Here is a 25240-nt window from a genome sequence, read left to right as displayed (position 1 = left end):
GGGGTAGTAAAAAGTGTTTACGTGTAACTCAGTCCACTGCGAGCAAGAGCTTTGCTTCACTTGCATTTCCCTTCGAGTTTTTCCTTACGAAAAACATCTTGTGTTCTTGGATATTCGTCACATATAACGATGAACTTATATTGTTTTTACCTGTTCACCTTAAGTGCCACTGTAATTCGACTTCCTTTTCTATCTCCTAGTTTTTCACGCCACTATGGCATACAAAGCGGCCCCAAGAACAGCAGCTAAGGCTTAAGCCCCTTGCTTCTGAAAAAATTACTCATCTGCTATAGGCAAGTGTGATTACTGCGCAGCAGGTTTGTATTAGCCGTCAGTGGAGTCTTAGCGGTAGAGCGCGTGGTTTTGCGCACCGCGTACCGTGGACAGATATTCAATTTGAGGTTATTCATAAAGAGCAAGTAATAAGGATATAGCCAGGTAAACACGTTCAACTCACTTCAATTTTATTGGTGGGTAGAGCGTTGATTTTTGAGTATGGGCCACGCCCACACAAACCAAACCTGCCCACACCCGATACGTACAAAAGTAAAGCGGTTAGCTCAGTGGAGCAATTTGGCAGTACCCTTCTCCTTCTCTTTCACATAGCCTAGATGAAGGGTTAGAAAGTAGTTATACCTTATTTGCCATTGCTCAGCAACCTGCAGCCAATGAACTTACACGCCTATGAAGGTGGAAGGCAGCCCCGGCCAAGGCTTGTGGCGTGGGGCCCCCCTGTTTCGGAATAATCGACGGCACATGCCTTCCCCTCTCTATATACTTGTTTCTAGACCTATTCACTTTTTTCGTGCACGCGTAAGCTTTCAGTATGGCCCTGTATGATGAAAAGATAGCGGGAAAATGACGGAAGACAGACTTGTGTCTGTTCGTTGCTCTTCTACCGGTTTTGCAGCTAAAGTTCAAGATCTCGTGGCTGCTTGCCAAGCTGCTACGGACGCCAAGATCCTTTTGGAGAATTGCGAGAACCTCTTCAGGCTACTGAGGGACAAAAAGATAGAACTCAAGGCCCCCTTCCTCGCATCCTGCGCTGCTGCCGCTTCTGCGGGGGGTGATGGGCATCAAAAAGGCTTCCTGCAATGGTTGCAGCAGTCTTATCAAGTCTTTATTTCTATTGTATTCGAGCTGCTTGCATCTTCAGAGCCCCATGTTCAACGCCTTGGCCTCGCATACCTGTTTCGGATCGTCAAGCACGAATCCGAAGTGCACAAGTCTGCTGTTTTCCCGCTTTCTGCATTTCAGTTTCTCGTAGCCAGGCTTCTGCAGTCAGACGGCTTCTCAGATTATGTGCAGGAGCTGTTGGTGGAGGAGTACGTGACTAGGTACCTCGATATTCGCTACTATTTACTCGTTGTCACCGGCAAGATTTTACGAGAGTTTGTGAACAGGAAGTTGGATACAAACAGAAACATTGCTGCCCGTACACTACAACAGCGACATCGAGCTAGCGGATCTGACTCAGATGAGGCGACCGACGAAGTAGAACCTCCCAGCGTAAATGAAAGCAGCCATGACAATGCAGCGTCGTCTCAGGGCTGCGAATGGTTTGTTTGGACAAAAGGCGAAGCCGAGCTGAGCAAAAGGATGACATCTCTGCTGCTGCGGCTTTCAAAGTGCTTATCTGATGCTGATCAGATGGTATCCCTACGAGGAAAACGGAAAGCTGGTGGCCCTCCGCCTGCATCGCGCAGTAGCGACACGGACACCGAGGTAGAAGAGGAGGTAAAAGCACCTTACAGCGACGATGAAAAAGCTGCTTCCTCCCATTCAAAGACGTTCATCGAGGGTTTGGGGAGTTCGAAGGCGTTGGAGATGAGCAATCATCGACTTGCATATCAGAATACCTGGCTGTCGCTGTTGCTGAATGTGGAGCATGATACGAGCACGACACAGCGACTATTGGTTCGCGTTCCTCGCACGGTTTTCCCCTTTCTATCGAATCCTCTTCTCCTTGCTGACTTCTACCTTAAAGCATTCAACGAAGCCAATCGTATTTCCATTCGCATTTCAGCTCTCTCGGGTTTGTTTTATCTCCTGACGAAACACCGATTGGGCAACCCAGACGTGCTTGAGAGCACACAAGGAAGTGCTCCCGTCCCTGCTCTAGACGAGACGGAGTCAGCAGGGGCGGCTGGCGCACATTTTTATCAGCGGCTTTTCAGGCTTATCACCCCCGCAGCTTTTGCTCCTCGCCTGCGAGTTCGTTTCCTCCGTCTTTTAAACATGGCATTGAGGAGTGATCTCCTGCCTACGTGCCTTGTGGCTGCGTTTATAAAGAAATGCAGCCGAGTTGCATGTCTTGTGCCCCCACCGGCAACACTCTGCCTAGAGGCCCTCGTATTGTCTCTCCTGCAGAAGTACCACACCACCTGCAAACCCCTGCTGAGCGTGCCCGAATCCGTTTCCTCCCAGCTGAGAGTGCAGGGCGACAGCTTTGATTATAGTACGCTGGTTGTCAGACAGCAGGGCGGACAGAAAGCCGGACACCCTTCCTTCTCTTCTGACGAGGATGAGGTGCAGAAGAAAGTGAGCGAAGGGACTCCAGTGTTGGAGTTGGTGAGCCGGGCGGTCCCCAAGATCATGCAAATAAGCAAGGAAGAGATACAGCCCCTAACAAGGAAGGAGGCGCGCATGTCTTTGTGGGAAGTTGACATTTTAAGAAAACACTCTCTTAAATCAGTGCAGCAACTAGCAGAGCTCTTTGCTGCTGATTTTATCAACCCGTCGGCAAAGAAGGTCGCTCTGGATGATTTTCTTGACCTGACAACGGGTAGCCTCCTGGCCAGAGAGTTCAAGGCACTCAACAAATCCACGGCAACCCCTGTGCCCCTTGCATACACGTCAGTTTCAGCCGTGCCTCCTTGTGGTGCGGGACCTGGAGGGCCCCCCCCCGATGTCCCACAGTTGTACGCCGCATGTATGAACTTGGCAAAACAAAAGTGTGAGCTGTAGAGGTACCATTTGCTGTGATTGCGGGACTGCAAAGAGTCGTGCACTGTGTGCACCCGAGGAGGCTTTACTGTGGCCGATGTTGCCTCTGACCTTCAGGACGAATTTTTCCATGTACGAACTGCTTAAATTAAAGCGAGTGACAACACCATGAGAAGGAGCATTCGGCCAACTGATATGAATATCCACCGTGTGAACATAGGACTTGAAAGGCAGTCGCTAACTCTGTTCTGCCTTGCCTGGCAGTTCCACTGGAAGTAGAAACAATGTTCTCTTATAGGCATCTTCTGCAGTGCCGCAGGTACATTATGTAGGCCAGCTACTGGCCCCCACTTCTTGATCCTCTCATGTTTTTTTTGATTCCTACTAAAGGCATCCAACCACGTTTTCTACTCCCGTTTAACTTTGTTTGCGTTCCCTATGGCATGTCGCTGCTTAATAGCAGACTGTACATACAAGGGTATGGTTAGGGAAACGAAAAGCATTGGCTGGTAGCTGACGAGCTTAGCAGAAGCGCTGCACAAGCTCCACGGCAAATAGACAAGCTATCGCCGGCTCACCCCCTTGTCCCTGTTCCTTCTTCATTCCCTCCCCTACCTAGAATTCCCTTTGCTTTCGCCACTCGCAGAAATCATCCGCTCCATCGTCGGCATTAAAAGCTGCTCTTGAGGTAGTTTAACGCTGCCTGGTCTGTGACTTTTTCTGCGTCGTTCAGTGTTCTCTTTCCGAATCGTGTGGAGAGAGGCGCCCGGACCCACTTTGGAATAAACCTCATGGGGTCCTCCCTGCCCGTCTGCACACCTGGGCAGGGCCTTATGAAGACAAGAGGCCCCCGGCTTCCTTGTGTTTCCTCTGCCGCGAGACACTTGGCTTGAGGCCCCTCCAGGTGGCTACGCTGTAGGGGGAAGATATCAGCGCCTGTGAGAGACTGACTCCAGTACTCGTCATAGACAAAGATTCTGCCGGTGGCCTCTACGTCGTCGATGCCTGTGCTGGCATCCCACTGCCAGAATTGGTTGGTGTTTACTCGTCTGATGACGCCGGACCAGTCGCACATGTAGAGTATGGGAGAAGGGTCCTTATATGACGCGGCGTCCAAGCACTTGCGGACTCCCCGGTTCTGAAGCATCCGGTTACCACTTACCACTTGCCAATGCTGCACGATGCACACAAGAAGTAGGATAAAGATTGGGAGTAAGTGATGCACGGGTACACCTAAATCAGCAACAGATGCCGGTCCAGCAGCAGCAGCAGCACCTAATCGCAGTGTTCGACCATGTGCGGCTGGAAGAGCAGTTCTAGGGTCGCCCATCAATACACGCGTAAAATGCCTCTCAAAGGGCTATGATACAAATATGACAGCATAAACTAAAGGCAGCGCGTGGCAATAACTCACCTGGTCACGGTTGGAAATATCGCAGCGCTCGAGTTTTACTCGGTCATGCCCCTGTGTGCGTCTATCCGCTGTGAGGCACAAACCTGCATGTAAAACAAGTAGCCGGATATCAAAAAAGAATGATTCGCATCTGGAGAGTGAGAGCACGCCTAGCACTGCATAGGGAAACAGGAACGGGGGGTGAATACGAAACAGCCGTGGGTGGACAATCAAGGACTGCTCGGATCTACATCTTGGTGGCCCTCAGCATGACATAATGTTGAGTGTAATTAATAGGTCATTGAAACCGCACACTTCCACGCAAACACCTTGTTGGCTGCTTCGTGTGTGTGTTGTCACAGTGCAGATGAAGTGAACGCTTGTATCATTACACCCGTAGTGCATTCACGCTCTCCCTCCCGAGGGGCCGTCTCCGATTCAACCCCTCCATCCTGCTCTCCTTTTTTCATGGGGACTTTTGTATGTCACGTTTATTGGAGGTTTTAGGCACTGGAGAATCCTTCAAATCCACTTAAGAGCTCATCAACCTCGATGACTTTTGAGGAAAGCATCCTCTACAAACTCTGTTGCCTCCCTCCTAGCCTTACCTGTATTTCCGTGTTCGATGTGTTTGAAATCGTGGTCCAGGAGAAGGTTCCGCTCAAATGCGGGCCGAAATTTGTCCACGTACCACTGGAAAGGCATGCAGGTGAGATGTTCGTACCGCAGAAGGCGTCGTGATGTAATGTCGCCCTCCTGATGAGGCCGAGCCTCAGGGTGGTACTTGTAAAACAGGTAGTAATACTCGTCCAACCACACCTTCGCTGCACGTTTCTGATTTTTCTGCACCTGTAAAAGAGTCGGTAGCAAGTCGCAGAGCTGCCCCCCAGTGCTTGATTCTGAGATCACCTTGCAGGGGCCCTCTTTCATGGTTCCCTTGGGTGGTCATTTATCCATTTCCCATGATAAATTATCCCAAAGGTTCATCTCATGAGCGCGAATTCGGAGCACCTCATAGGCAAGGCCCACGGCTATGATGTTCTGAAAGCTCTAGGGGGGACGATAGCCTATTTGCATATGCCGGGGCTGTGATGCAAGCCTTCGTTCATGCCCAGCGGTGCCATGCTCCTACTAGGGACCGTCTTGTCAGCTACTGGCTGTCTGTCACTTGGCCAAATACTGTGGCATACCTGGATGACCAACCGGTTTCCTGGGTTGGGCTTCGGAGGCCGGGAGAAGATGTGGCCTATTTCAGATCGTCTGTCTACAACGATTTCGCCTCCGCACATCCATAGCCGCATCGACTGCTCAAGGTTCTCTCCTCCCCATTCCAGCATTCCCGGATCATACTTCCCTGTCCAAGAAATGCCAAGACAGACAGTGAAACAAAAAGGGAGGCTGAAAGCAGTACGGGGAGGGCCAGCCTTCGAGCCGTTGTGGACCAAACATCCGAGCTACTGCAACATCTGGGCGAAGATGTCGCTACAAGCCTCTTCTCTTTCAACGGAAATAGAAAACAGAGGCAGACATAGACAAGCACATGAACGTATGGGATGCAGTTGCCCCTGGCACGAGAAGTAGGGAAGCACAGCAATAAGGAAGGCCCTTGCCACGCAGCTGCTTGACGAGGGTTTGCATTGGCGTAAACGTGGTATCTGTATAGAGTCAGCCCCGAGTTATTGTTATCGAGCTTTGCCTTCTCCTTTTCGCTTGCGATTTGTTGGCCACTCATTAACCAAATGGCGCGAACGCTTACCAGATTCCAACCACCACTCTTTCGTCATAGCCAGTATGCCACCAGACATCAAAGGAATCTCCTCTTCCAGGTCTTCAAACCAGCCAAATTCAAACGTCCATTCGAACATCATCTTGGAGCCGTGTGTGCCTACATCGTCCCAATTGTGCTCCTTCACATCCTGGGAAGCACCAAAACAAGAGCTCTCTCTTTCTGTCTTCCTCAATCTAGTTCGTTCTGCTACTGCTTATTTCTTCTTTCATTTCCACAACACACTCTGACCCTGAAAGTAAGGGCTCAATAATGTAGGCTAATTGCACATCAGCTAGCTTCTCAGACTCCAGAGGACGGCGTTAGAGCCTTAAAATGCTGCAACTGGGCACATCGGTGACCTGAAGCCCTTTGTTTTTACATGAGCAGGAACGTGTGATTCCTCTAGGTTGCCTCTGCGGATCGCGCTCCTTATGTCTACTTCTATCTGTTTGAGTGACTGGGAAGAGACTTACGTAAATGACTGGACAGGCCACCCTCCTGTAATTCGTCTTCAGGTGCTGCAACAGCGGATATTCCCACCCAGCGCGGGGTTTACAGTGCGCATCCAGAAAGAAGAGATTGTCACTCAACGCAGAATCCGCGCCAGAAATGCGGGCCCGTATAAGGCCCTGAGGCTTATCTGGGAGAGAGGCACACAGAAACACAGAGGTAAGATATGGACACGATAACCTGTAGGTATCGATATACGTGTATACGCCAAATCAACGCACACAGTGAAGCCATATGATCTTTCCTACAGCAAGGGCGTATGTTAACAGATTAGATTCCTATCACTTTTGTATCCTGTTACGTCTTCTGCAGTTCCTACCGAAGCGAATGACTTTAATTTTATCCAGAACACGAGCTTCCAATGCATCCGCATTCAACAAATCCTTGACGGGCTTGGTGCTCGCGTCGTCCACAATGATAACTTCTCTTATTGCCTTATAGTCGGTGTTCTTAAACAAAAATTCCAAAGTCTTTACAATGTACTTCTGTGCAGAAGAGTACAAGGGAATGAGCCGATGCGGGCGGCACCCTCATATCAGCACCATCAAGCAAACCATGGACACTGCCAGTCTAGTCAGGCCTAACCAAGCAATAGCTCATAAGTGGTCAAAAGGCTGTGGTTGGTGCTGGACAAGCCAATAGATAAGGTATTCACTATTTATCTGCGCCTCCGTACTGGCCAAAAAGTTCACGCGTCGGCCAGCCCCTGCACCTACCGACCTCTTCGTTTCTGGCGCTGATGATTATGGAGAAGTCGTTGCTTGTTTGTTTAGGCTCTCTGTCAAGCCAAATGTCTTGCACAATTCTTCGCATCAACATGGCCATCTTCCTTGTATAAGGTGCCCTCACGGGACCTGCAGCAAAAAGGCCTGCACAGATTTATTTGCCCCAGTGCAAAAATACCTAGCATTGCGAACCAATCATTTTTTTGCGCGTCTGATCCGTATGGGCAAGACGGACAAGTGGGAGACAGTAAACTTGTGCCGAGACATTTAGAGCAAATGTTGGTTGCTTCTAACCACTCTTCCGTATCTACGAAAATAAAAAGGAAGCACCAGGCAAGGCTGTTGCAAGCTCTGCAGAGGCTCTTTAGCTAGAAAAGCACAAGCAGATTACACGCTCGCTGCCCAGGCAAAAGCGGTTGTACATGCCTGCAGCAAACAACCTCCGCCATGATCTTGTAGACACCCAAACCCCCAGCACTGCTTACACAAAACCAGGAATCTCTGGCCAGCTTACCATAAGGGCCCACAATAACTGCGGCTTGGTCGAATAGGTCGTGGCTGGGAACCAGGGGAAGCGCCACTCCAAATATGGCATCATCTATGAACTTCACGAGAGCGCTGCGGTCTGCAATGCCCTGAGAGATGTTGGGCAAGGGCAATAGTCTAGGCAGACCACAGAACACGATGACATTGTATATACAGATGCTCAGGAGGAGGAGGAAAGCCCAGACCCCCGCCCTTCGTTTGATCTTCTGAAGGAAAGCGGTTTTTGACAGTTTCTTGTTATTACATCGGCTGCCAGGGGCGCCAGAGACGTCAACACTCGACCACAGCAGCCTCTTAAACGCCATCATGGCAGTGTGCTTGAAATAAATGCCGTGGAGACAGAAGCGCACGGGTTAGACACTGTCTCCTCCCATGTGTTGTGGAATGCATCCGAAGGGTAAAGCCATTCACAGGTGCGGCTTTAAATGGACCAGTCTGGAGCCTCCAGGAGGAGCTTCCGCATGAAAAACCACAAGTAGTCCTCAGTCACTTATTTCCATTAAACTAAGCTGGGTTTCGAGACTGGTCCGGCAAACGCGGCATGCTGCAGGGTGATCTAAACTGCATGTCTTTTGTAGCTCCGATGGAAAGGGGAAATTTGAGAGCGGCAGGTACGATAGCCATATGAGAAATGGTACAGAAACTGCACCAGTAACTGCGTCGGCGCGTACAAGTTGTTGCTCCTCTGCAATGGATCCGAGTCGGAGAGCATGCGCGTAGAGGGCGACGGAGGCTATACGTGGTACGCAGCAGTAACTCGCGTGGCAGCTACAATAACGCGTACAACCGACTGTAGTGCGCTATTTCGATACAACGGAAATATCATTGGAGCGTAGCGTAGAGCGCATGGGGTAGCACAATGGCACGGACGAACGGTGACAGCGTGGCTATCCCAGCGGTCAGTGACATGCAGCTTTCTTCTGTCGTCTCTACCGGGCAAAAGAGCCTTATCATAGTAATTACTTTGCTAATATTAATGCAATTACAAAGTTTACGAATTAAAACTCCTATCAAGTGCATAGGAGCCTTGTTTGGTCTTGGACGACAGGGGGCCGTTTTGTCATCCGAAGACAATCCGCTGTTCATCTCCTGTGGGGGTACTGCTTCGTCGAGTCCCCAACCTTCATACCTTCTCGGCCTTTTGGCTATGATCAAGTGTAGTATCTGTTCTTATCAGTGTGACAACTGATATGGATCCAACTGGATCCAACAATGTCACAACAATTTTTGCTTGGGGAGGGATGAGTCTAGAGCTTGCTCTGCTCACCTTCAGGCGTTGCCCCGCCCTTGCACTGTCGGCGGGAGCGGCGTACCCTCTCGACCCCTCGGGGTTAACGATTCTGTATTATCCTGCTCCCGTTCTCCTTTAGGGTGCATTTGCACGTGAAAGAGCGGCAGCACTTCGTTCGCGCAGCCCTTCCCCCTTCGTGCGTTTACGAAGCTACCGATTAAGGACAGTTTAAGATACTTCCCCGCCAGTGCTTAAGTTCTCATACATGTTCTAGGAGCTCTTTGAAGAGGTGGAAAGTGTTGGTTTGCTCACATGCACTCGTAGACCAAAAACAGTTTATGCAGACAAAGCCTTAAGGCAATGCATAGTCTTTAGCGGGGGTGCTCCAACGTTGTGTCGTTGAACTATTGCACAACAGGGCTAGTACTTCATATGATGTCCAGATACGCAGCCTGGTGCAGTTTTGTCTTCATTTCCACAGCACTCCCTGAGGAATCATGGCACCTTCATTCACCAGGGTATTGTGTTGGCGCTGCTATTGTATACTACTTCCTAGGCGGGGCACTTCGTACCTTGCATTAAGACGTTGACACGCTTGTCGTATAATATGTGTAACGGTTTGCTGCTTTAGAAGAACGCAAAATGCAGCAGAGGGGTGTCTACATGAAGACGTACCAGCATTTTCCGTGCCATCCTCTGTGTGCCTCGTTGACCTCCACTGCTGCATAGTACCTTTCTCCTTCGGGGTGGTATCGGCAGACATAGGGTTTTGGGTGAAAGCAGCATTTATTGTTTGGGTCCTTCAGGTCGAAATATTGGTGGCATCTGCTGCAAAGGCTCTGCTGGGCGGTAGCAGAGGAGGAAGCCATCATCCGCATACTTTCCTGGGACCGATGCGATTTGGGAAAATTTCACTAGGGGATACAAGAAATACGCTTGTGAGTATAACGGAGGGAAAAATGGGCCTTGTAATAATGCTGTTGAAGAGAACTGCACAGCGTTTAATGGAAGCACAACCACTGCTACTTCGGACACAGCTGCAGGTTGATCATCTCCTCATGCCCCTCAGGACGGCCAACTGACATAAGTTCATTTACGTTTTGCAATAGCATCAAGCCCAAAGTAGAAATTATAATCAAGTCAGAAAGCGGTCAATAACTGCTGCAGAAGGCGCCACCTCGCGAAGGATTTCAGTCGCTATCAGGTCGCAGCAGCTGTTTTACCTGCTCTGTTCTCGAAAGCATACGATATTCAATCAAATAGTTCATTCCCGCTAATAGGACTTGCAAGATACACCAAGATGCCCTAATAGGGCAGCTTTTGGCGCCGCTGGAGTCCCCGGTGTGCAGCCCCACGAACACCGCTCGCTTCGAAAAATATTGAAGTGGAATTGCACGCATGTACTCCGTCTCATTTGCCTCAGACCTGTAGAAAGTATTCTTTGAAGCCGAATGGCCAGGAATAAAGGTCAAAACATTACTATTTGCAATGAACAGCGCGATCTCCAACGATCTAGTGCTGCAGCTGACTACGTCAAGCTGTCGGGATGTTGTTCGTCCTATAGGATAACCGCAATAACCAAAGATGTTTGAGTACGGTTCCTAACAGAAGACACATTCGTGCGTGAAAACTCACAGCTCTTGTACTGCCGGGCAGGAATTCCCAGGCATGTGGGACACCCCTGAAGTGTGCAGAGCAGACATGTCCTCTCTCGAATATGAATTTATTTCTCTATCCCTTAAGAACCTCTTTTTAGAACCAAGTGAGAGCTAGTGGTGGGCTGTAGGGTGGGCAGTCCCTGACAGACTCATACGCCCATCAACAGTGGTTTGCTTCTGAGCCCCAGTAGCGCCATCAACTATTTGCACTACGAAAGCCTCTATCTAGGCATTTGTATATCGTCCCTGCTTTTTCATCGGTAGAATTTGCGGGACACAACCATGCGAATCGCAGCAAACAATAATTCAGGAAAATAAGTTTGGTGGCCGGCTCGATGTTGTAGCCACCCAAAGCAATGGCACCTCTTCCTCGTCTCTGCTACACTGAAGAACGAGGAGAGTGGGGGAACGAAATGATTGGATAGACAATTCGGTATAACATCAGACTTTGAGGGACTTTAACTGCGTCTCCAGTTTGGATAACTCAGTTCTCAAAGACTCTTCGCTACCAACCTTCACCTTTTGCATGTCGTTCAGGTCGTTCCTCCCCTAACGACACAGCATATCGCAAAAGACAGAGCAAAGAAGAATACATGAATAATTTGGACTGCATTTTTGCTCGAGGAAAAAGCCAAAAACTACACTAGACTAAAATGGTTTTGCTGGAGCAAAAAGGCCCAAATCACCGCTAAACACAAAAACTACAAAAGCCACTTCATGAAAAGTCACCAAAACAGGATGATGCCAAAACGGTATACGGACAGCAAACAATGGGAGCTCTTGATAAGCAAAAACGAAACCACGGTCAAGCAACGACAGGAAAAACATATATAATAAAGGTCTCCATAACTTGTACCTTGAGCCTTTCGATTTCCGTCAGTTTCTTTTTGATTGCACGGATGGACTTGCGAAGTTCTTCAGCCTTTGAAAGACAAATACGAATTGGCCCAGAGGCAAATAAGTAAGGAGATGCACATGCAATTCTACATGTGCGGATAGCTTGTCTGAACGCGATACATTGCGCAGCAAGTGGCTGTGCAGTGGGCAGCTGAAGTACTACCTCCTTCTTATATATTCCTGGCGTGAAGAGAGACTACAGAATCTCAACATGTCATTATTGCTTTACCGCTCACTCTGTTTGACCCACTGCTAGTCATGCATGATTCGAGCACATAAGCTGCTCCAGCTCAACTGGAGGCCGTTTATCTTATTTTAGTCGCATTTTGTTGGGAATGGGATACAAGACGCACTATACTGTCCTTCGCTTCGTTTTCTTTCGGTTCTGAGCTCGCGGTTGCCACTGGTGGCTTTCCTTCTTGCTGGTCGTTTTGCGTTGCTGTTTGCGCCTGGTCTTTAGCAGTCTTCTGCTCAGCGTGGGTTCCCTGCTCCGCATCTGCCTGCCCGTCTCCTTGACCAGCTTGTTTGTTTTTTCGGTTCTGCCTTTTCTTTGAGCTCTTCGAAGGACCAGCAGCTGGTGGCTCAGCCGCCCCAGGAGGCAACCTCGGGCATGCAGTCCGCGCCATTGGGGGCTTATAAGCCCCTGGGGGGGCTCCTGCCTGCTTCCGCAGGAAACAGTAGACAAACACAACTAATAGAGATGGGAAACTTATTCGACAGTTCCGGCGAACAGGGATATAGCCACTGAAAAGTATCCAGCAGATCAAAAGAATTAGTACGTGAGACAAGCAACAAATCTGTCATGAAGCCACATGTCACTCAAGACTGCACATATGATTTTTCGGAAAGCACATTCAGCAACTTTGCGTATCGACACATGGACTCCACCTTTTATCCTTATTCGAAACACAAGTGCTACTTCAGCGAACCACGGCACTGCGAGGCGAAAATCGCAAAGCGAGATTATTTGAGTGTGAGAGAGCGCTTATGCACCTTGCTCTGCGTTAAAGAGCTCAGGGACCTTCCTGTGGAAGAGAAGTTGCCGATTTTGGGGGCGCACTCGGCCCCAGGAGCTAGTGGTGCTTTGTTTGGTTCGTAGATCTTGAGACTCTCCAAAAGATTCTTCTGAGCCTCAGCAGCCGCAGCAGCTGCTGGTGCATGCAAAGGACGGAACTGTACGCTGTACAGACACGGGAACTCCACGCGCTTCAACAATGCACCAGAAAGGCTGAAAAACTGTACGCATGAACGCAAACAAACAAAAAACCAAGCAAACAGAAACACAAACACACACATATATATATACATGCACGCACACACCAAAGACAGGTACATGGGCATTTTAAAAGTGAGACCAGTTGCCCCTCGAAGGGATCAGCAGCACCGTACACATATGATAGAGACAAAAAGTTTCAGCTCTCTGTGCAACCCAGCAAAAACAACCAGGGCTATCAGTCGTCACTGCCACAAGGGGATGAGGAGGGACGAGGGAGAGGGCAAAAGGAGTGGAGGTCGAGGCGGCCTACGCAGATTCTGTTGTCTACGCGGAGCCGAGGGGATATATTTGCAGTAACAAAGAAACACCCGCACGATGCCCACTCGCACACAGCGGATGGGGACTGCACAAACAAACAGCACGGCAGAGCCCTTAGCCCGTGCACCCTCAACCCATAAAGCTTGTGGCCTGTCGATTACACTGCAGGATCGAGGCTCAGAAAAGTATCGCTTGCATGCAATGAGCCCATCATACTGTGCATCGTTCGGTAGGATCTACACGGATCACATCATCCCTTCGGTACACAAACCAGTCTACCATGCCCTTCTGGTCGTACGTGTCACATATACCCAGTGACGGACAAAAACAGCCCAACTCTTCCTAGTGCCCCCAAAACACTACAATAAACAGCAGCATCACTTGCCATTATTTCACTAAAATATGCAGCGTAACTCACCACTGTCTTCCCGAGGATGCCTTTCTTTCGGGGGGCCCACACCTCAACCTCCCCTGCCAAATTGCCGAATCCACCCCACAGCAACAATTTGGAGAAGGGGCAAAACTGCAGAGAAGTCCGCATCCCCTCACCCAAACGGAACTTGGGAGATGTCGCTTTGCCGCTGCCGTCGTATACTGCCACCTGAATGAATCCACAGACCGCGGGAAAGCACTCGCTTCTGCACGCTGAACTGCATAATGGTTCAAGCGCTTCAAACCAAATGGCCGCAAACTTCGTATCCGCCTAACAGCTCACGGCAGTCGAATGGGGAAAGAAGTGCACTCAGGGGAGGCTACGCATAGAAGCCATGAAACAGGACAGGAATACAGAAACATACAGTGGCTGGCACTTTGCCGTAACAAACTGCAAATTCTAAAGTCGAGGGGCTCCATATGGATGCGTGTACTGGGCCTTCCTCCGGCGCCACAAGACGCGTGTCATATGGCCCCTGCGACTGAGCAGCGAAAAAACACAGCAGATCAAGTAACAAACTGTCATGCTTCATTATGACGTGCACTACCTGGTCTGAGACATTTGTTTCCCCCCTAGCTGAAATGACTGCGTGGAGGGCTTGACAAACAGACCGATAAAAGAAGCCCTGATGGTTGCGCTAGAACTCGACAGCTAAGTCGAGCATCCCGATTGCGGCAGGCTTGAAGCAAACGAAAAAGCATCTCAGAATCCATAGCTGTTTCACCTTATGTTCAGCTAGTTAGTCACCTTGAGAAAATACAGCGCGCTGGATCCGTAGTACGTCAGATCGCTAGCATCGGTGTGTGTCTTAACGAGCACCGCCCTGCCATCGTACGCCCAGTGGCACTCCGCCTCTTGCGCCTGGTAGAAGGACTTCTTAGCTACGCAGCTGGCTTCTGCCCCCAAGGCATAAATTTCTAGTGAGGCTGGTGCGCCCTTCACTTCCTTTGAAAAAATGGCGCAGTAAGGGCCTTGGGGCGATGCCTGAGTGCTGTTGCCGCCGTCCTTCCCCCTTTCCTTTTCTGCCGTACAGCTAGTAGTATTGGGACGCTCCGGACTCGGGAAGAAAGCAGATGCTCCAGCAGCCGGGATCCGCAATGCAGGATGGTTGATGCTGAAATTGGGAGAGTCTAGGCTCTCACGGGTGAACACATGAACTGAGTCCTTCACCTAAAAGGGAAAGAAGCCAACGTGAAGCAAACGAAATTCCTCAAAACAAAGCCATTTGCACAAATTTCAACACTTATATGAGGGAGCATCACACAGGTATTGATATTCGGAATGGCCATACCAGCAGTATAAGCCACTAGCAAGCACATCCGTGGCGCCCTTAACTTCTGTTTGGATGGGCATCATCACTAAGACCCCAAAGCTGCAGCTGAGAATAGCACGACTTGGCGTTGAACTATGTTGCTCCCGCTCACATTGGCCGTGTAGTGCATTCTGCGGAAACTTGAGTGCTCCTAACCACGAAAGTAAGCCGCTGTGGCTTCACTTGCTCACCATGCGACACATGAAGCTTTCACCCCCAGTCCACCGGAGGGGAGGCCATGAGAGCTCTCCAACACTACGCTGTGGCATACGCAAAACTTCACGCGCGCTGCGGGCCTCCACAAGTCGGAGGTTCTCAGGGCATCGGTCTGGTTCAAATCGAAAACAAATAAGGAGATATCGCCCTAATGGGCTGAATGAGAATTTGGAGACGTGGGTTGCTGAAAACAAAAGCAGGAAATACCACTGAAATAGATTAAAGGGCATGATACAAACAGCCTGAAACCATTACAGGGCATGTATCGACGTGCCGCTAGCAAGCATCGGCGGGGAACTTGTGCTATCCCACAACGCAGCATGTATCCAAGTGCGGCGTCATCGTTAAAAATAGAATTAACGAATGGATTTGAACGAAGGAAGGTGTCATGACTGGAACCGAAATACAAAGGAACGACTAAAATTCATGCGTCAGAGCAGACTCACGTCCCTCAAAAGAATGCAAGACCTCCCATGTATCGGCATCCAAAACATCTACTTTTTGACGCGAAGAACTTCGAAGTAGAGCAACCTGCAATCAGATAGAGCACTACAAGCTTTATTGGAGTACCGCCCATGCTGAGCAGAGAAAAAAGCATCCAGGCCTGAACGTCCTATCTCTCTCAAGATCCGCATCACTACGGCTCAAGTCGATGTTCGTTTAAAGCGAACTGCTCATGTCTACGAAACCTGCGCAACCTGATTAATCGAACGGTCATTTTAGTTCCAAATGCGCCTTTACCAGATCGCCTTGGGGAGACCATTCAGCAGATTCTACTCCTTCAATGGTTTTGATCTTATCGACCGTCAGTGCTCCGGTATTGTCTAGGGAGGCGTTATAGAGCTCGAGCCCGTCCCGCGTTAGTGCAATTAATTCAGACTGCATTTTCCCAACAGATCCGAAAGATTGAAAGTTGGATTTCGGTGGTTCTAAATGGTGAGGTCCTAACCAAACAAGATCCGAATCCTGACCTACTGATGTAATACAACTCTGCCTCCTGAAAACAACACAATCTTGTGCAATGGAGGCGAAAACTCGAGCTTTCTGAGGAGTCGGCTGCAAAGCTTCCTTGCCAACTCAAGATGCCCTATACATCAGGACTCGCCTCCCGCCACAAAAGGGGCTCCTAAGGTTTGAACAAAAGTAGAATATGGCGTAAGGAGGTGGGGGAAGGCTCTAGGAAAGGCAAATTTAGCAACTCTGCCAGTAGCTGCATGCATATGCTCGCGTGCATGCAGGGGCCGCAGCCGCCACAACGCTGAATGCACTTTCATCTAAGTGACCCGAAGTGATGTTAGGGCGACAGCAGCGAAAGTGCATGACTATTGACGAATTCCGTATCTTTTAATGTGATTTTTGTGTTACGCAGTATGCTTTCATGTAAGCGCTGCTGCCAGTGGATGGAGCTTAACGTCGGTTCTGCTGTACCTCACTTGTATTTCCTTTCTTCATGTGCAGTTGTTGTCCCGTGTAGAATATCAACTTTTAGTGTCTCCCTGTGACTAAAAAATGGATCACGAGGGGCTTCTGTTGGCGCTGGCCCGAGCTCATAAAGGCATTGCGCCTTTGCTTGAAACGTTCTTTTCTTTCCTCGCATCACGCACTGATTTCTTCCACATCATAGAGGAAGGTGGGCCATCAATGGGCTTTACTTCTGGTTCTGCTGAGGCGATGATCGCTGAGGCTTTTGGTCAGGCACAGCTCCTGTACAGGTCCACAAAGCAGTCGCATCTGCTGCCTCCTAGCTTGAGGAACAGAAGCGTGCAAGAGCTTCAAAAATTAACAAGAAATCTAAATGAAAAAATGCAGCCAGCACGGATGCAATACGCAAGCCCTGTGTGCAGGTTGGCTGTATTGGCCTCTCCCCCTGACCTCTCGTCGATGGAGGGAATTCCATCACAAGCAACACGTCCCGCGCCAGCATCACCACAATCAGCTCTCAGGGCTCCCAAAACAGCACAGTCACCAAATTGTGCTGTAGGCGCGGATTCTGTATCATCAGCAGGAGCCCATGAAGGTGACAAAGGGATAGAGGCAGGAAAAGGGGCGTCCCCGTGCACAGTTCCAACAGATCCAAATGCTTCCTTAATTCCACAGGCACATGCTGCCGACGGCCACCAAGCCTTTAAACCTCATGCCAAGGACTCCAGCACCAGCAGCACCAGCAACAGCAGAGGGCCTCCTAGTGAACGGGGAAAGAGTTCTTTTATAAATCCCTGGAATGGTGCCATTCTTGACCGATACATTTGGTCTCAGAGTATCAATGAGGCCACCTGCCAACTTCGCATTCTAGAATTGCTGCAGCGTCAGCAGCAAGAGCAGCAGAGCGAGGAAGAGCAGCAACAGCAGCAGAAGCGGGTTACCGAGGTTAATACTAAGCTGCTGTCTGTCGTGCTGCGCGATGATTCTATTAGAGTGACTTATCAGGGTGCGCGGCATCCCACGCGGGATCGATGTACAATAATACAACGTTAGTGGCTAATCTTTTTCACCCTAAAGGAGAGCTGCACCCTGTGAATGCATCTAGGGAACACTGCACGCGTAGTCTTCTGCTCTTGCAGCACGTGCAATAGAGGATATTGACGATTACATAAGAGACAATGTTTTAAAGCATCACTCCCGTATTTCTTCTTAGCAGCACCATGATGAATCTGTGAAAGAGATTTTCATGATCTGGTTATTAACCATTTTGCCTCTTCAAAAGCCTAGCGCTTCCGTTTCGTTAACGCTTGGTGGGCTTCATGGATTCCACTGCAGGTCAAGTGTTGTTCGAGGGAAAATGGTGCCACCCAATACGGTCTTCCGAGAGCTTTTGGGTATTGGAACAAAAAACCTTTCTGCTTCTGACTCTTGAGAAGAAGAGCGAGCTCTGGTGGGACTGTTTGGTTCAAGGAGACCCTACCATCGATACACAAAAGGTGGGCGTTCTCCACCTTTTCCGAGTGAACGGGCCTTATTGTGACCCTACACTAACAATATGAACTCAGTACACCCGTCTTCAGTGCGCTTCCGTGTTACTCCTTATTGGCATCCTCATGGCTATCTTCATTGCTTCCCGTTCATTGTTTTCGAAGATCGAGTCCGTGAAGAGGGTTGAAGATTTTGATGAGGCTACCCAGGGCCATATCCGGAAGCTTGTGTTTGAGCAGAGACTCAAGATGCAGGGTAAGGCTCCCCGCGTTTTTGTAGGCCCGTTTGACTCTGGCGATCCACGTTACTTTCTGCCCCCTTGAGCTTGCACGCCTGTCATTCCTTTTTTGTGCAATCTTATTGTCGTGCGTGTATCTAAGGTCTTAAAACTCCAGAGGAGATTCACCAAGAAAATATATTGAGAGAGGCGTGGGATATGGAGGGCTCGCCATTCAAGGGGCAGCCCTTTGATCCCAATGTCTTGCGGCCTCAGGCCGCAGGTGGAACCCTTCCCGGGCTCCTCCCAGAGGGTCCTGCGTGAAGTCTGTAAGCATTCTTTTGTATGCCGTGCAGCTTTGCTGCCTAGCAGATTTTGCTGAGTAGTGCAAATAACGGTTTGGGGGCAATCCGGGACCTTCCAAAAGTGCTGGCTTTCGAGTGCCTCTACCTTTTGGGTGAAGGTACAGTATCTGAAGCGAATAGCCCGACAGTATTCTGGGCGACATCCCAGGACTCTCTGTTTGGTATCCAGACACCATAAGCCGTACAGAGACCGGCTCGCCTTTGTTTCAATATAGTGTACCTCCGGTGGATGTTTATCTTAGCGCACAATTCACTGCAGGCCCCAGGGGCACACTATTGCCGGCGCCTGCGTCAGTATTTTACTGGTGTTTTCCTCTGCTTTCCAGCAGACAAAAATACCTGCTCGGGGCTTAAATGGGCTGAACGGCTGTCGGAAGGCCGGCAAAGACCTTCCTTCGACCTGCCTGTCCCCAGACTTCGGCAGCTATAGCTGTAGCCTTACAAACCTAACATTGGGACAGAGAGACCCAGGCGCTTTATGAAGTTCCTTCACTTGCCTCTTTCCACAGTCAAAACCTAAGATCTCAAGAGAATGTGCTCGCTGCGCGATTTCTGTAGGGTACCTTTCTCTTATCGTCATTCCTGCATCCGACGGAAAGCCAAGAGACAATATTGCTTCAGTAGTTTTGTGTGCTACAGAAAAAGCCAGGGGCAGATATTCCTCTTTCAGCCCTGGCCTGAATGCGGAATAAAGATCATCTTGTACCAGTGGCCTCTTCAAAAGAATCCGAGGTTAACACCTCTACCGACCCATGTAAGCTGCACCAGCCGGTTATATGTCTGTTTCTATTTGTAGCGGGCCAGGCTACACCTCGACGTTTTGTGCAACAACCCATGCAAGGTCTGTGTAGGGATGCAGTTAGCCTCCAAACTCACCTCAACACATCACCGAGAGTCGGTGCCTTTCCAGTGAAGCTCCTGCCTCTGCGTGTGCTCACCCTCCAGGGGTCCGCTTAGAGAGTAAGAGCAGGAAAAACACCTAAGGAACGGTTGTATGCACTTTCGATGTGCTCGATCATTCACAACCAGTTGCACATACCGTCTAGCATCGAGGTACACAATCTTGATTTGTGTCATATGGATTTAGCTCTATCCTGCAACCAATGGTGTACCAACAGCCAAAGCAAATGGTCAATTCTCTACTTACTTTTAGTTAGATACTAGTGGTGTAGAAGAAGGTGCTAATGTGTAGCGTTATGTAGCTGCTGAGCTGCACCGCACTACGAACTAGTAAAGATTTGATGACTTGTTCCTGTTCTTACATCCTCCCCTGCGGAGTATTATGAGTTTGAAATGAAAGAACGCAATCTTTTGTGTCTATGAGAGCTAGATGCTATGGGCAGCTCGCCATTTACGCTCAGAGTGAGTCAAAGGTGCAGAAATGTCCACTCTTGGTGTTTTCCTCCCTCAATGTCGGCGACTGTTGCGGGGGGTGAGCAGGGCAAAGTGGGTTTCCTTGAGTGTATACTCAATGATTTTCAATAGAGTTGTGTTGATTCTGGAGTTAGATGCCACCCTACAGAGACCTTCGCCAGAGCGTTGCACTTTGCAGGCTACGCAGTGAACTACACTAGCTCTGTTTAAGACTTTGTTGAGAATTGACTATTTGAAAACGCTGTTACTCAATGTTATTTGCTGCAATCCGGAATTCGCTCAACCCTATGATATTAATTCCCGTGTGCATCATCAACCCTATGTTGTTATGTTCAACTGTGTGGAAGTAATTGTTACGAGTGTTTCAAGAGTGTGGCAACATGCACGCAGGCTGTCCTCTCTGCTTTCCTGCCGGGCCGCAGTGGGGTGAAAAGAAGGAGGTATTAGAGAAAGCCCCTTTGGAGAGAACTTTTTTAAACTTTCTACAGAGCTACTTTGTGGCGGAATTGGGGCGCGTCATGCTTTCTAATGACGACCCTAGAGGAAGGTATACAAAATCCGGCTCATGCCCGTCATCGAATACAAATTATAAGCCATTAAACATGAACTCCGCGTTTTCCGCACCCAAAACTGGAGAATAAATCCTACGGAAATGAGAAAAGCAAACTGCGTGCTTAGCTCCAGGTCACCCGAGCACACAGCAGTCCGTGGAATGCTTTTATTTCGCTTTCGGGCCCCTTCTGTAAGCTGAAATAATTAGCCGCAAATATCGGTGTGCCGGGGGAGCAGGAGAACATGTCCCTGCTGAACGTGCTCTGCCACAGGCACAAGCCAGAGCAGAACAAGACACTTTGGTGAGTTATATGATGGAGCCTGCCTGCTTCTCCTCATGTAAAATTAAGTTCATGGGAAGCATTTTGAAATACCTGAGTTACTGGAGTAGGAAAGAACTCGCATAGAGCTGAAGTTATAGCGCACGTACATACACGTGCGTTGTGCTCTACTGCACACTCCTTCATGGCGACTTGGGGTTGTGCACAGAAGTCAAAGGTGGTTTATTTGCCGAGCTACCAATTGAAAACCATGCTAAGATCAATGATAAGGGACTTTTTAAGGAGGAAAGTCACGGAAGGTTGGTATTCATTACACGCCCACGCATGCACACTTCGGACTCACTGTTCAGCCTATCCGCTGGTAGGGGGAGCATGACTTATGATACGGCCTAGGAGGGCTGTTTTCATTACTTGGCGTGCGCTGGTGGTGTTTATGCACTTTAAGAAAGTGTTTTTACTTGGAAATTGGTGAAGGGAATTTCTCAGGACTTCATATTTTCCCTGAAGTCGGGAACGGGTCGACTAGCCACCAGGGGACCCACGGTCTCATTGCTGTAAGCGGCTTCCTGTCCCAGTTGCTACCGTGGTCAAATGACATATGAAACGGGGTGATATATTAGGGAATAATGCTGGGACGAGAGCTGAAAATCCCGTCCTCTTGAGGCCTTACTGACGCCAGCGAACTGCAGCGGAGCCGCGGTACGGTTGTCACTTCGGCCTTTTCTTGTCTCTTGCTTGACTAAATAGTCGTGCTTTTCTGATGCCCCTCGCGGCTGCGAACTACCATTAGTGGTTGGGCTCATATATTTGGCCTGCTGCCCCCCCGTAGCGAACCGCGCCTTGAGCTGTGTGCCCGGGCGAAATATCAGCGCTAGGCCTAACTCAATTCGGCTTTTCTCCCGAGTTGTCCCCGCTTTAGAGGGTCCCAGAGAAGAAGCTTTCTCTACTAGTAGTGAACTCTTCGGGCACTGAAATTCCTTACACCTGAGGCTTCTGTTTCAGGAAGGGAAGGGACAGGTTGCTGAACACGAAAGTTCCCAACTTTTGGCTTCCAGTGACGCAGCTGCTTGCACCCTTTTCTCCGTTTCTGGTGTATGCTAACAACAGGAGGGCTGCAGAAGTGCTTCGCTAATCTACCACTGGGGGTCCCTTCCCCCAGAATCTGCGGCTTGCGTTTGCCTCGCGTCCCTTTCAAACCCCCTCTTGTCTACGAACCTTCCACTTGAAAATGAGTGACCTCTCGGACTTTAGTGAGTCAGACTTTGACAAGGCAGCTTCTTCGGACAAGAAGAGCCTCAGCCGTGCTAAGACCAGCAAGGATCCCCCAGCCAAGGCACAGAGCAAGTTACCGGATTCCGAGGAGAAGTCCAAGAACCCTCCCGCTAGGAAGGAGTCGTCGAAAGGGAGTGACAGTGAGAAGAAGGAACCTCCAAAGCATAAGAAAAGCACAAAGCAGCCTGGGCGGCGGATGGCCAGTGGCTCCGAATCCTTACCGGCCCTCGACAAAGCAACAGGTGTCCTCTCTCCTCCTGACTTTTTCATTTCAAAAATTGTTCATGACAGCCAGTGTTTCACTCCGAAAGTTGGGCACTGCGTCGTAGAGGTTAAGGGGTTAATCTACATCTTCGGAGGGGAAGACCCCGACGGGAACCCAACCTCAGTTTTGCTAAAATTTAACCCTGGAAGCAACAGGTGAGACTGTGGCCTCCTAAAGCCATCTATTGCACACATACCGAGGCCGACAGGGGAGGCACACTCTTCTGTACAGTAACGCTGTCAGATGTCCGATGAAAAACGCTTTGTGCAGAGATCATGACATTCTCTTCACATCGGGACTTGTGGGACTATATTTTGTAAAGCAGCATGAAAGGATTGCACTTGTTACGCCTGTGTGTATGCTTTTTTGAACTGATGCTGACAATGTTGTTTCTCAGTTTCGAAGTTGTTGACGATCTTGACGACGGCCCAGGTCCCCTTCGTGGAGCGACTCTGAATGTATGGAGGGCACACAGCCGCGGGGAGCCATCTCTCCTCCTGTTTGGAGGAATCGATGATGAGAAGGAGGCGAAATCCGAGGCTTGGGCTTTTGACTTGAACAAAAGCTCGTGGCAAGAGCTGAAGCTGAAGTCCAGGCCTGAAGCGCGGTATTCTCATGCCGCTGTCTTCTGCGAAAAGACCAACGGACTGTACTTGTTTGGGGGGCAGAAAGCAGACGGCACGGTGATCCAGGATGCTCATGTCCTTAAAGGAAGTGAGTGAGGAGGGCCTGTATACCTCTTGAATCATGCGCTAAAAACTGAAGCTTTAAAGGCGACCTCCTCCGCCTCACACGCCATCTATTCGGTTGTTTCTGTTGGTTGCAGCAACTTGGTCTTACATCGAATCCGCAGAGGACAAGTGCGCCCCTGCTGGTCGATGCGGGCACTCTGCCTCTCTCTGCAATTTGGAAGGTAAATCTGTGGTAGCTATCTTTGGTGGGGACCTCTCGGGTTCCGGCAAGGGCGACAATGACCTCTGGCTCTACGATATCGATAAAGACAAATGGAAAAAGATGGAAGACTTTGCAGGGGAGCCGCCTTGCCCTAGATGGAAGTGAGAGCAATATTAGCGACGCCAAGGCAAAAATGCCCTTTATAGTGTGCCTTAGTAGCTGCAAAGATAGATATTTTTGGAGGTCCTAGGGTTGCTTCCTTCAACGTCATGCCGACGAAAAGATTGCGCACGAACAATCGGGGTTGGAACGGGTGCAGGAAAATGTCTGAGATACTAGGTCGTATGAGATGAAGAGTCTGGTATTTTGTTGCTTCTGGGAGGGAATTTTTCGCACAGGCATGCAGCGGCCTTCTTTGATAACCGTCTTTGGGTTATTGGAGGCACTTACGGTGGATGGTTCAAGAACTACGTGATGTCAGGTAGGTCAATCACACATTTCAAAACAGTACGCTGGAGAAATAGGTGTATGCCGTGTAGTGCACACTGCTTTGTTGATGCGTTCATGGCGATGCGAGGCCCAGGAGGCTCAGGCGTCTCCTGTTGAAATAATGCCGTTTTCTTGAATCGGGGTGCCTGGCAGACGAAAACGCATCTGTCCGTTTGCTGCATGCGCAGACTTTTTTGTATTTGATTTCCTCGCCAAGTGTTGGTTCAAATGCGATGTGGACCCAAAGGAGCTGGGGTCCCACACGGACATCGGCTCGTTGACAGTTCTGCCCTCAAGTCGTGCCATCTTCATCTTCGGAGGGGCTGACCAACACGGTAATCCACGCCCTGTGCCCTTGTAGTTTTCTGAGGGTATCAGCGAGTAGAATCACAGTTTTTCTTTTCCTTGAACGGACATGCTCTCGCTTTCCTCTATTTCTCTCCCGCGTTTATTGGGTTTTCTGTTTTGTCTGGCGGCCTCTGTTTTCCGCTGTGCTGCTTCGTGTCGCTCTAGTACGCGTGTGTGTTACTGTTAGCTCAGTGCTGAATTATGCCTCTTTGGCCGCTTTGTGCCTGTCGCACAGCTCGATGTATCTCGTGGCTGTAGGCATGCGCTCGCAGGAAGTTGACCTGGCTGGGCATGTTTGCTCACCTCCTCGCTTTCTTGTCTACAATCGAACGCGTAAATATTAGAGGCAGTTCCTGGTACGCGCTGTGTCTCGCTTTTTTCTGCAGGCTATCCCTCTTCGGATGTGTACCGGCTTGCCCCTGTCTGCACGACGGTGACTTTGGGATCTCTGCGGCAGGACATTTCCAGGACAGTTGGGGAGGTGAAGCAGGTGCGAAGCGAGATGGATTCCACACTTCAGGAAACGCGGGTGATGCGGGATACGGTGTCTCGGCTTGAAGAGGCATCTGGAGCCATGGAGCAGACGATCCAAGGAGTGACAAGTGCGGCGCAGCGGGCAGAGGTTAAACTCGGTGAATTGACTAACAGCACTCAGTTGCTTCAGGACACTGTCAAGAAGCTGGAAGAAGCGCTGGCACAGATGGACGCCACCGTGCGCTCCTTCGCTGTTGCGGAAAAGAAGTTCGGTATAATGGAGGTCACCATCCAAGAGGCTCTCGCGAAGCTCGAACAGAAGGCGGACATTAGTAGCCTTAGAGCAGTAGCAGCAAAGGTGGACCCTAACTCAGATGAAGACGATGACTGAGGCACTCACTGCTGCACAAGCGTGGCGCACACATACACACACCTACACACACATATATATGCATGCAAATATGCCTACACATATACATACATACATACACAAAGCCTAATGCACACAAAACACTCTCAGCTCAATGTACTTTGGCATACGGACAGATGCGCAGTATGGATAACCACTTGCCATCTGAGCGAAAGCGGAAGGTAGCAGTCAGCAGACGAAGTTAGTGGTTCTGCAGCTCT

At 49.7% G+C, this 25240-nt stretch overlaps 5 protein-coding genes and 1 non-coding gene across 6 annotated transcripts; 4 read left to right on the top strand and 2 right to left on the bottom strand.

Annotated features, from left to right (window-relative positions):
- The first annotated feature begins 858 nt into the window (after positions 1 to 858).
- Positions 859 to 2967, top strand: LOC34617770. The gene has a single exon (XM_022731127.1). The coding sequence runs from the start codon at positions 859 to 861 to the stop codon at positions 2965 to 2967; it is 2109 nt and encodes a 702-aa protein (XP_022587311.1).
- Positions 2968 to 3616: 649 nt separating this feature from the next.
- On the bottom strand, positions 3617 to 8193 carry LOC34617769 (polypeptide N-acetylgalactosaminyltransferase 2). The gene is made up of 9 exons (XM_022731126.2): positions 7857 to 8193; positions 7338 to 7471; positions 6937 to 7102; positions 6581 to 6747; positions 6096 to 6255; positions 5530 to 5693; positions 4948 to 5188; positions 4361 to 4443; positions 3617 to 4120 (listed from the first exon to the last, which is right to left on the bottom strand). Exons 1-9 carry the CDS (start codon positions 8191 to 8193, stop codon positions 3617 to 3619), a joined length of 1956 nt encoding a protein of 651 aa, XP_022587310.2.
- An 820-nt stretch (positions 8194 to 9013) lies between these two features.
- Positions 9014 to 9206, top strand: LOC113147486. Its single transcript, XR_003297374.1, has one exon. It is a non-coding gene; the product is annotated as a U2 spliceosomal RNA (small nuclear RNA).
- Positions 9207 to 10973: 1767 nt separating this feature from the next.
- On the bottom strand, positions 10974 to 16054 carry LOC34617768 (eukaryotic translation initiation factor 2A). The gene is made up of 11 exons (XM_026338201.1): positions 15911 to 16054; positions 15616 to 15700; positions 15145 to 15353; positions 14389 to 14811; positions 14006 to 14122; positions 13627 to 13809; positions 12668 to 12910; positions 12028 to 12333; positions 11634 to 11699; positions 11225 to 11326; positions 10974 to 11156 (listed from the first exon to the last, which is right to left on the bottom strand). The coding sequence occupies exons 1-11, from the start codon at positions 16052 to 16054 to the stop codon at positions 10974 to 10976; spliced, it is 2061 nt and encodes a 686-aa protein (XP_026193986.1).
- Positions 16055 to 16678: 624 nt separating this feature from the next.
- On the top strand, positions 16679 to 18620 carry LOC34617767 (nudC domain-containing protein 3). Its single transcript, XM_026338200.1, has 4 exons — positions 16679 to 17597; positions 17927 to 18087; positions 18244 to 18334; positions 18460 to 18620. The coding sequence occupies exons 1-4, from the start codon at positions 16679 to 16681 to the stop codon at positions 18618 to 18620; spliced, it is 1332 nt and encodes a 443-aa protein (XP_026193985.1).
- Positions 18621 to 22096: 3476 nt separating this feature from the next.
- On the top strand, positions 22097 to 25001 carry LOC34617766 (actin-fragmin kinase). The gene is made up of 6 exons (XM_022731123.2): positions 22097 to 22560; positions 22803 to 23119; positions 23232 to 23460; positions 23698 to 23780; positions 23977 to 24123; positions 24523 to 25001. Exons 1-6 carry the CDS (start codon positions 22097 to 22099, stop codon positions 24999 to 25001), a joined length of 1719 nt encoding a protein of 572 aa, XP_022587307.2.
- The last annotated feature ends 239 nt before the right edge of the window (positions 25002 to 25240 follow it).

This window comes from Cyclospora cayetanensis, unplaced genomic scaffold (assembly GCF_002999335.1).
Source record: "Cyclospora cayetanensis isolate NF1_C8 unplaced genomic scaffold, CcayRef3 CcayRef3_contig_24, whole genome shotgun sequence".
Lineage (NCBI taxonomy): Eukaryota > Apicomplexa > Conoidasida > Eucoccidiorida > Eimeriidae > Cyclospora > Cyclospora cayetanensis.
This window is presented reverse-complemented; position numbering and strand designations above follow the sequence as displayed.